Below are 12,031 nucleotides of genomic sequence, written 5' to 3' on the forward strand. Positions count from 1 at the left end.
TAAGGTGCCTATATTCGTTGTTATTCGAGCGTTTGTATAATTCCTAGCAATCAAAAGGTTATTGTAATACGTAACACATCGTATCCCGAACGTCCGAAATATGTTAGTATCGATTAGAATTATTAGTGTAGGCCTACGTGCCGAGAACAACGCCTTTAAGGATAAACCAACTTAAACGATCGAATTTACAATAACCAGACTCGCAACATCGAACTTTGTAAATAAAGTCATTGTTAATTCAGTGGGCTGAGAGGGTTGCTTTACATTTGAAGTTTCTGCACTTCTCGCCAGTGCATCAAGAGCCGATATATCGGCCTCCGGCACTAAAAGGGTTAAACCGTACGAAACATTTTCTAACTTTCCTTAGAATAGGACATTCTTAATATATGCTTGACACGCATAGATGTATATATTCCGGAGATACTTTTAAAAAGAATGATACTCATTGAAGCATAACTATCGTAAGTTGTACAATTTTTCTATTTCAATTTTACAAATAACCGTTTGAAAGTAATAATGACAGTTTTACGAGTAACGTTCAATAAAGATCGAAGTGTTTTTGTTATATTAGTCGACAAATAGTACTGGTTGGTAATCACGAACATTCTCAACATTTAAAATGTCCGTTAACGAAAGTATCTACATAGATATATGCAACGAGTACCATTCGAATATGGGAAAACACGAAAAATGTTGTGCACCTGTATGGTATGTCGGTAAGATTCGACTGACTGTGAGAATGTGGCACTCGGGGCGTCGACGTTGTATCTCTAACACCGCAAATAGCTAATTCGTGGGCAGATCCGGATAGGCTCCGATCGCTTCCCCTGCGTTTGCCACCGACTGTACTACCTGCAGCGTGTTGCAAAGTGCTAGGTGTTGTGGTTGACGTCGAAGAAATTTTCTTCTTCGTTTGTCCACCGAAGTAAAAAAATCTGAAATATCAAGGACCAAATATTTCCCTTTTCTCATTGAATTCATTCAATCTAAATGTATGTAAATGTATGTTCAGTTAAATTAATTAGAAATTTGTCGGTTATATTATTCAAAGTACAAAAGAACCGAAGAAAATCTTAAAATACACATACATATATTAATATAGTAACAGAGGAAAAATTACTGCAAGCGTACCTCTTTTTTTGTAAGGGTTGCGCGCCAGCTGTTAAAAGGTTGCGGTACTGATCGGAACGAATAAATCTAGGATAACAATCCTTCTTCAAAAGTAGCGTATAAACATGTTCAGCAGCGGCGTCGAATGTAAATCGACTTGGATTTTTCATCTCTTGGTGAACCTTTTCCATCGTTTTTCCATCAATATTTATTTCGCAGGGAGCTCCGGGAGCCAGAAATTCTCTAAACCAGAACGGCAATTATACTTACGAGTATAGTATATAAGTACTTACGAGATATAATTATAACGAGTTACAATTATACATACTTGAAGATTTCGTTGACCTTATCGGGTATTTGTGCTTGAAAACTGTGTCGTAAGTCTTTGACTGCCAACCAAAACCGTATGTTTTCATGACTATACTCTTTTCTTAAATAATTCGTGAACTCTTGCAAACCTGTTAGAATACAACAGAGCATAATGTTTACTTTATTTATAACCTTTCTTTGCGCTCGCATGAAAACAAAATTAATAACGCGTATTAAGTGAATATCAGGAAAAATGAGTTTTGGAAAAATCGAATCCAATATGAAAGTTTAAAACATCTTTACTTTAAATTTGAATACCTTAAAAAAATATCTTATACTAATTGTAAGATTCTACTAGGAATCAAAAATATTCTGTGTTCCTTTACTGTGTGTACGAGTGGGTATGGTCAAAGTGATCGATTGATTAAAAGCTTTGTGTACATCATAACCCCCCTCGCCCCTCGGAACAATGTTAGTTTTATTTGAAATATTTTGTCTAGACGTCTAGACGAATTCGTTCGTGTATTACACAGTGACGTTCAAGGACATGCAAGGTTAGAAATGGAAGAAACATTATTATTATTATTATTACCAATTAAATAAATAATACAACAATAAATAGAAATAAATAGATTGGTCGTTAACGTTTAATTATACTCAACTCTCAAAATCTTTTGCTATATTAATTAGCGGCTTGCTTGAAATTATTTGTTTAACCAGTTAACTGCGTTTGACGAGTACACACTCGATTTTTTTATTTTATTGCACGCACGAAACCAGAGATTTTTTAAACTAAATTCAACAGTTAACAGATGGAAATGATTATTCGTTGCAACGAATTGCGAATAAACTCTTCGTTTCTAACTAACGAATGTGAAATAAGGTTCACCGTGACTAACGTATAATTTTTCGACAAATGAAAAATGATGGGTTATTCATAAAAAAACTCGGTTTATTCGAGTGTACAGAAATATGTAATTTAATTTAAAAAGATCGTATCGATACTAATATTATCTATACAGTTTTAAAACGAAATGAAATGCGTTTAAATTGAATATTATTCACCTGTAGGATCAGACATTAACTCTTCCATCGATAAGGCCCAACGTTTAACACGTTTTTCGGTTGGAATTTCCACTCTGCATGTACAGAAATACCATGAATTAACAAAGGAAAATGGTAGATATCTTATTAATCAAATTAACTTTTTTGTAAATACAATTTTTATACTATACTATACTATACTATACTATACTATATTATATTACACTACATTATATTATGCTACACTATATACTGTATTCTAATATAGAAAATTAATTATTTTCATACTAACACAAAACTGTTTAGTTGCCAAAACGTTTGATCGTCAGTGATCCAAGGATTGGATGGTTGCGGTTGTACAAACATTGGATCGTACTCCACGTACGTTTCGAAATACGATTTTAAATTTTCAATTGCAGTTGAAACCTTTATTCTTGTGCGTGTTAAGCTGTTCTCCAAAAAGGCCACCTAATTTTAAATAGAAATTAAACATGCGTCATTATTAAAGTATACGATAACTCATACTGTCAACACATAATGTTATATCTACTAATTTAATGAGAACAATATTACAATGAAACTTATTAACTTAGAACAACGAGTAATCAATACAAGTTTTTTTGGATTATTGGAATTACTATTAAAATTCGATATTAGATACATATCTAAATCGATTAAGATGGAACAAGATGATTCACCTCGCGCTGCAGATCGGTTAAAGTACGTTTGCGCGATGGCGGACGCGAAAGTCCAGGACGAAAACGCGTAGGTACAGGTGCTATGTCGAGACTACTGAGGCAACCAGGCGGTGGCCTATAAACTCTCCAAAAGGCTCGTTCTTGGGAATCACTCACTATCTTATCCCCTTTTTTTCGCTCCTTCGACAATCGAACCTGAATCCACAAAATAAATACCATATCAAGGAGTCATTTGCTTAAACGTGCAAAATAGTAAGTCAGATGAACTTTTACACATTTGCTTAACATACAGGGAATTAAAAAAGAATCTGACATTTGGAAGATGTATAATATTACCTATATACAGTAGGTACTCACCGACAGATGTAAGATAATACATCTAATCAACATGGGTCTTAAAAGCAATTGTTTCTACTCGTAATATTGTTCGTAATATTTATTCAGTTCAGATACTGTTATTCTCGTACTGTTAACAATCAATAATAGAAGTTTATTCTTTATCGAGAAAATTGCTTTTAGGACCTATGTTGGTTAGATATTTTTGATACCTCTCGATATGTATTATATATCTTTCAATTCGTTTTCTTATCGGGCAACCCCTTCTTTTTTACAGCCTATGTATATACTTCTTTAGTAATTTACATGAAACATTCTTTAATTTTTCCTTCGTTCCTTTCTTGTAAGTATAATACATATCTAATTTCATGGGTACACGTAAACGGTAAACGATTAATTATTTACCTGCTCTTCGGCTTGAAGTTGTATAGCTTCCCACTTGTTTTGTAAGTTTCTACGTAAGCTATTTAAAGCCTCCTAAGAAGATAAATTATTTCATGAGATAATGAATTTAATGTAATAACGGTATATAAAATCAACGGGATTTACATACGATCTCGTAATCCTCAAGAGCATGTCGTTGTTTGTTTCGCAGAGTTCTCTTAGCCAGATAAATAGCATACTCCACATTATCAGGGGTTCTATGTTGCCATGGCCAATAATATGGTGTCTACACATTAAACAGAATGATACGTGTTAATGGTTGAATAATTCACATCATAGTTATATTAATTTTGTGTAGTAAGTTTTTTGTAAAATCTAGAAAAACAAATGAATCCAGCAAAATCAATATATATACAGTGTGTCCCGCGACTCATGGTCAATCAATTAGGAGGTCACTCTACATGTAAAAATAAGTCGAAAAAATAAAATAAACTTTCTTCCTGCGAGTCTTCGTTTTCGAGAAAATTAAGGTCGAAAATTTACTAGTACTGAAAAATTTACTCTGTATAAAATATTCAAAATCTTCCATTTTTGACCTTGCATGACCTTGAGTGACCTATATATAATATATATAATATTTATACGAATAAACAAGTCTACATTGTTGATTGAATTTCGCAAATTGATCAAAATTTTGTATTAAACGTATAGTATTCGTATATAATTATACTCGCTAGCATGACGAGAAGACCGTCGTAATCTTAAAACACGACGAAAAGATAACTTTCGTTAGAAACATTTCGTTACGCGAGTCAGCCAATAACAAAAGCGGTCGAAACCGAGGCATCAAGATTCAGCTGTGTTCCCTTGCACTTGTCCCTTCAGTTTGAGGAACCAGTTACCAAACGCTGTCGTAGGACAGTATATACGCGCTTCATTCTCACAGCCCAGTCGTTCGGTTCTGAACATTCTTTCTTCGCACTTGTTCATCTACTCGAAATCATCCGGCCTACAGTCACACTTTCCCCGAACGTACCGGCGCCACCCAGTCGCGAGACGACACCGGCCACACGGTATAGCCCATCGACCATTCACACTCTACACGTATAAAAATCAATCGATGACGTTCCCGATTCTTTCTATTTACGTTACACGAGTTTCGCACGATGATACTAAGGGTTAAGTATTAAATGAAAAATGAAACGCTCTTTCAGAGTCACCTGTCACGACAGCGGGCTGTCTAGTGTTTTTTCCATCATAGAGAGTCATCCTTACCGTATCTACTTTTATTTGTTTATATTAAACATTACATAGAGTTGCTAGTTAGCATCCCTTCTTGCAGCGTACAATTTGTAACATTGTAATAAGCAATTAAGAGTTATAGCTCATAGATGCCAAGGCTTAAAGCGAAATCGCCTTATTAGTTTACATTTCCATACAACTTGTAGATAAAAACACTTCCAAAAGTATACTCCGATTAACTACTCAGAGTTAACCTCGAAACAATCAATTTTAGATGAACATTAGTATAGGAAAACCTGGGTCTAAAGAATATTATGAATGCCTATCCTAATTGTCTATATAAAAATCGTTTAAATCTCTAATTTCCAAGATCTAAGTGAACGGACATTTGTACATTTGTACGATGCACTTTGATTTTCATTGAAATTTATAATTAAATTTAGTTTAATTTAGTAATTTAGTAATTTTAAGTAAACGGAATACTACTGAAAACTTTCTGATTCTTATAGCTGACGTCATTTTTTCATAATTTTGATATACACAAGTGGAAAATTAATACAATGCCGCGTGTACGAGTCCCCGACTACCCAAGCACTGTCGAAGACTAAATAATCGGTTGAAAATTTCCGTTAAACATGATGCACGTTTGTGTTTGAAGGGTTGAAAGATAAATTACTATCCATAAAACGTAATGCTTGTAAGACTTATAAGACATACTCTCGAAAATTGTTTGTCATATATATTATACACTTACGCACTTATCTTTGAATGAAATGAAAATAATTTAAAATGATTCTGCGTGTAGATTTCGAATTCATGAGAGAATTTTAGACTTTTACGCACCTGAAATCTATACAGAGAACTATCATCTTTTACGGTGAGTGTCTTGGAGTCATTTACCGGGAAGAAGTAGCCATACTGGCAGAGTTGATTGGCAATGTGGACCGCCTCTACTGTCAACACAATAATTTACTTTTACTAAACGTAAGAGAACGAATATTAGAACAACTACTGAAACATACGAAATTTACATGCAAATCTATAATTTATTGCATTACATATATATATACACATACATGTGTTGCATACAAATACAGTTACTCATATAAGCAGTTTAGACGAATCATAAAGATATAAAAGTGTATATTCTTGGAACGAATAATAAGAAATCATAAAGCTGAAATAAAATTGCTTTCGTATTGTAAGTGACGATTTATATCCAACAACTAATCTGGCGCAAATATTTGGAGCAGTGTAAGCTGTGTTAGCATAATAAAGCCATATATATATTACAGTGTTAAATGTGTCTTATTTTACTAACATTTTATATATTATTTATAGGTTGAATGAATTAATGAACAAATATAGAATAGAAAATTGAGTACGGGACAGAAACACGTTGCAACTAAAAGCAATTAATTAACGACTTATTTTTTCAATTTCTTTATAATTAGAATGAATTAAGCAGAACTTATAGATAAGTAATTATTATAATGCATTTCAATTTGAAAATAATTCATACGATATATTTTATTTTGCACGTGGGAGAGACAGTTAGAGTGTAATACTTAATCACGAAAATATAATCTGTGTCAATACCTTCTCTGATAACTGTATGTTAAGTATAGCCTGCGACTGGTATGGTCAGCAAAAGCTTATCAATTATAAGTAAGAGTTTTAGTTTCGTTCGATCAATAACTTCAGAGGAGAAAATTGTTCCTCTAGACAATTCCCGGGAATCTCACAACTATATAACAACTTCGTATACACATACAGTTACTCGTGAAAATTTTCGAACTGTCGTGTCTATAATTGTCAGAGAATAAAATTCACGCGATACATTTACACGCGGGAAGCGATGATATAATAGATTAAAGATTCAAGTCTCGAGAGTGTATAAATAAAGTTCGAAGAAAATCCAATAGTGTGGTATATACGAGTAACAATATAAGGAGGTTATGAAATTCGTAACATTCTTAGAACTTACAGAACGACGGAAAGTAAATTTCGCACCTAACACAATCGCAACATTTTGGTTCACGTTAGGATGCAATTTGAAACAAGAATGTTTCATAATGAACACCAATTTTCTGTATTTCTGAAATTTGGCTGGTGGAAGAATCGGAACCGGTAAGAATGTGAGTTGGTGGTAAAATTTCATAAGAAGGAAAATCTTACGAGGAAATCACGAAACTCGCAAATAGAAGCAAATCGACTATGTTACATTGCGCGATTAGGAAGTGAGAAATGAAGGGGATAATGTAAACAACGATCGTATAAGACTTGGATGAAGAAATTGTCTCCTAGAAAAGAAAAACTCACTGAATGTGAAACAAAACTTGCTACGATGATCGCTAGTAGTATTAGCAAGCATGTACAGGCCGAATTGCCTCGCAGAATTATCCGGAAACACGGTTACCATAGGGGAATACCGCGGAAGAAGACGTACATCGGAACAATATACAATAAGAAAGAAACATTAATACAGTCCAGAAAATCCTGTCTTACAGATGTCACAATTTCGACAGATCGCCCGTAGCAACTCAACCTTGAGATGAGGTGGGCTGGGAAAAACGCCTATAGACTCCGATTGGAACGCATGGAAGAGTAAATGAAAATAGCGAGTACGGTGACTGCGTTTTCTCAGCTGTGAATCTACATTTCGATCGATAAGCGATAACGATCGCATTTTCAGACCGGAAACTCATCGCGTAACAAGCGAGGACCCTAATTGAATACGCCCTACCGTTTGGCGGTATATTTTAGATACACCCTACACAGTATATAGGAGGAATTTTTTAAGAGAAAAAGGTGTACATATAAAAAATTGTAAATCATTGTTATGGGTGTTAAATGTATTTTAAAATTAGACTCTCAGATTTACAAATACTACAGGAATTCTCTTCATTTTACGAAAAAAATCTTTCAATCTCTGTAATCTTTCGATATGCATGTATATATTTGAAGGGTTAGCTGCAAGAAGGAAGCAACTCTATTTTTAACATATTTCTTGTTAAATATGCAATTTCACTTTTAAAAATGTGATTTTTAATCACATAAATACCCGATTATTCTTTCCGCTGATTCTTCTAAGTATTCCGTTGTATACCAGATAAATTTACAATCGGCTGGTATCGGTAACAAAACAATCAATTTGCACATACATGCCTAGTATCAATTGTTAATTTTCACGTCTTATATTTTTTTTACGAATTATCGTACTCAAATTGTAAAAGATAAAATTTAATTCGATCTCCTTAAACTTTTAGTTCCACTGAATATTTACTGAAACAGCGACAAACGATAAATCAAATGAAAAATAAAAATGCGAGTCCACTCCATATCTAATCGACAGTATGAATTTAATAAAATACTTTTAATTAATTGCGTGTGCAAAGTATTCTGCACCGTGTTACTGAGAAATCACTTGAAATTTAAAAAGTACACGATTATCATTAATTCATAACCTTTCTCAACAAAAAGGTCTATCTAATAAATCGACAAAACGTATCGCACGCATACTATAAATAATCAAACACTCCGAATATACCAAAGCAGCATCGCTTACAAACGGAATGTAAATTAAACTACAATCGTGCGGAAACGTTATAGTTACAGATTTGAATTTGATCGTAGATTGAAAACATTGATAAAGATTATCTAGTATATCCTAGCTCGAAGATCCGAACAATTAGTGTTAACAGCATATTTCACTATTCAGAACAATGAACATCTAAATTATTAAAATTCTTTCATGACAAGCTGTCTAGGACCAAAAACATGCAAGATGTTTCAAAGATCAATCGAGCAACAAACATATTAAAATATAAAAATAAAATATTCTGATATTCAATTGATATACTATTTTCGTTCAACATTACGGTCTGAACGATTTAATAACGCATAACATTCGAAAATATTTGAGAACTCAAAAATCCCAACCTGTAGATACACTAAACAAAATGACCTTTTAAAACACATTAAGATGCCGAATCTCATTTTCAGCATTAAAAAGCATTCGTAACCTCGATCAGTTCAATATTCTTGCTCGTCTTGTTCGCGTAAATAGGTTAGCGTTAACCCTTTCGGTACGGTGCGGTAACAACAAACATCGCTTCATCTAGCCGGATTATTCTTGTTATTTATCATCGGTAGAAATAACTTATTTTCGAGAAATGTATCTGCATTTTCACCTAACCAAACGAAAACATTATACAGCATGGAATATAAACAATTGCGTGAATCTTCCGTCTGCGACTTCGCTACTAATATTAGAACGCGTCTATAGTATTTTGGAAACTATACGCAGAAACGATAAATTCATCTTTATCACCATTTTTCGTAGTATTTGTGAAAAATTCCGTGCTATGGTGGTAACTAGAAAATGTAAGCGATACTAACGATAAGAAGTCATAGACACTAGCATACGAGACTGTTAAATACCAGTGTAGACCTACCGTTTGTACGCTTCGACAACTATTGTTTCGGTGTGATCAAAGTTGGAAGGTAGCCTTATCATGCTGAAAACTACAGTGTAAGCGTTGCCCACCGATGATACGAAAGCAAAAATATCTGACATGACTTGCTAACGAATTTTGCCTGACATATACCTGTCGGATCGACCGTACCGAAGGGGTTAAGTGCTGAATTAAAGATAGGAAACATAAAGGAAATATCAAAAGAATGTGCGTGAAACAGTACAATAATTCATGGAAACCCCCTTAAAATATCCAATCTCTTATTGTCGGTACAAACAATGCAACGAAACAAAATTGTAACGATGGGCTTGTAGAGTGACAATTACGCAGCCAGAATTCAGCCGCACCATTAATACGTTAAGCGCCATGTCAGTCACTGGTGACTGACTAAAAAACAATAACACACAAGACAACCGATGTGAAATAAAAATGTTTAACAAGGCAACTAAGTTGATAACAGTGCAACGCAAACGTTGCAACGCCGAACAATTCATAATTGTTCCTACTTTCCTTACAAAAGACAAACTTTATGGGGAAACGCTTAAGATTTTCGTGGCGCTTAACGTGTTAAAGTGCCAGTACAAGATTTTTCTATCGTAGCGTGGCATGCATTCGAACTGTAATACCTGATTCTTCGATGGAAAGCCGCTCCATCAGCCATTCGATGAGATCGTAACCTGCAACACGCAGGCAGCCTACTGTAGTGTCCTGACCATGATAGCCGCTTACGTTTACCCCGCAACGTAGATACCGATGACACTCACCCATGAAAGCTGAGGGGATTGAGGTAAGAAATTGCTTTTGGCTGCGCACGGGTACCCCGTTTTCAGGGTCTTGCATCTCCCGCACCAGCCCCTCCATCTGTAATTAATATCGTCGATGAATTACTTTCTGTTCTGTCGTTTAAACAATTTTAACCCTTCGCACTCCGCTGCCCCCTCTTAGGGGACATTGAAGTTTATTAGCGATTACGGGGAATTAAGTTATTTCAGCGCAACTTTTTCAGACATGCATGTTTCCCTGAAGTTTTCTCTTGAAATGCCACAAGAAATCAAATCGAAATATAGTAATATTACTGAGATACATAAAAAAAATGTCAGCGTGTTTTGTGTCAGGAGAGAACGCGAGAAGCGTGTTCACGACGGTCCGAGCACTTCTCGGCGCCACTTGAAAAGGGCGATAAGGAGAGTTTGTGGAATATTTATATTTACAAATATAAATAAACAAATTTAAAACTGGAGGAAAAGATTTTCAAAGCTGAGCTCGGTCTGGTTTGAAGCGTCGAGCGGTGTAGATAGATCTAACGAGTGAGAAAATCACACATTAAGTTAACCAGCCCCAATTTAACCGAAATGAAATATCGAATATATTTTTGCGAATATGTTCGAGACTGGCCGATCAGCAGTAACACGTACATACAGACAAGCACCGTTCAGAATCGAGTCTCCGTCAATGTATTTCAAGGTCATCCGAAACAGTTGGGAATCGTTAATGTTGATTGAAAACAGCCGATCGAGCGCGCGGACATAACCTCACGGAAGTTATGCGCCGAGAGGGGTGGGATGGCAATGAAAGTTACCATCGAAACTCTTGCAGAACATACTCTGCGAGCACGCTCGAGAGATCGAATACGGTTCCGCCTCCCCGCGGCTCCAACTGGTAACGGTTCGCCAGCAATATTCCGCCTCGGCGGGTATTTCCGAGTAAACGGCTAAGTGGGTCGCGTCCCGCAAGGGACGGTCTTCCCTTCTGATGATCCTTAACACGTTGAGTGCGGCGCCGATTTTGCTACACTTTCCGCTCAGGCGGCAGCGCGTGAGCATTTGATGCCGAACGCTAAACTGGACCGCGCGACACGGCGCAACAGATTCCTTTTTTTCACTGTCTCTTTTGTCGTTCGCACTGTGACAATGGTGCAGGCAATGCACATGTATACAATGTATAAACATAAGATAACGGGGTGGGGAATGCCAGAGAGACAAAGGTGCGAACGCCAAGAAACGACCAGTCTGAAAAAGCCACGGAGTACGCTAAATTTTAACATAAATTCTTTAATTGTCATTAATAATTTATGATGTCGACCAAACGAGAAGTTCGCTGTCAGTCCCTAGAATCCACGCCGCCAAACGAAAAGTCTACTGTCAGTCCTCAGGGACTGACGCCGCTTGAACGGAAAGTTCACTGTCAGTCCCCAGGGACTCAACGTGTTAAACGACGAAGGAGGGGTTTTCCCGTGCACGGCATGCGTGCGGGCGCCGGGTGCACGCACGTGCTCTTGGTAGTGGCTTATCCCTCAACGAAAAGTAAAGCCGAATAACATTACGGCCCAACGAAGCCGATATAAGGGGAACCCCGAGGTGCGCTATGCTCGGTAGAGCGTCGCTGATACTATCCGTTCATTGAAATTGATGAGGTTTACCGTTTAACCTT

At 36.0% G+C, this 12,031-nt stretch overlaps 1 protein-coding gene across 13 annotated transcripts in view; it reads right to left on the bottom strand.

The window, feature by feature from the left end:
- Positions 1-12,031, bottom strand: part of LOC116429064 (uncharacterized) — a 31,361-nt gene that overhangs the window by 5,188 nt on the left and 14,142 nt on the right. For 9 of the 13 annotated variants that reach the window (XM_031981486.2, XM_031981484.2, XM_031981485.2 and 6 more), the window contains 10 exons: positions 10,228-10,462; positions 5,967-6,076; positions 4,051-4,167; positions 3,903-3,974; positions 3,162-3,356; positions 2,756-2,931; positions 2,485-2,558; positions 1,439-1,568; positions 1,132-1,353; positions 702-935 (listed from right to left, as the gene is read on the bottom strand). In XM_031981486.2, coding sequence (XP_031837346.1) covers positions 702-935; positions 1,132-1,353; positions 1,439-1,568; positions 2,485-2,558; positions 2,756-2,931; positions 3,162-3,356; positions 3,903-3,974; positions 4,051-4,167; positions 5,967-6,076; positions 10,228-10,462 — 1,565 coding nt within the window. The other 4 variants (XM_076373983.1, XM_076373984.1, XM_031981491.2 and 1 more) reach the window with 4 other exon arrangements.

The sequence above is a fragment of the Nomia melanderi genome, chromosome 14, assembly GCF_051020985.1.
Source record: "Nomia melanderi isolate GNS246 chromosome 14, iyNomMela1, whole genome shotgun sequence".
Taxonomy (NCBI): Eukaryota; Metazoa; Arthropoda; class Insecta; order Hymenoptera; family Halictidae; genus Nomia; species Nomia melanderi.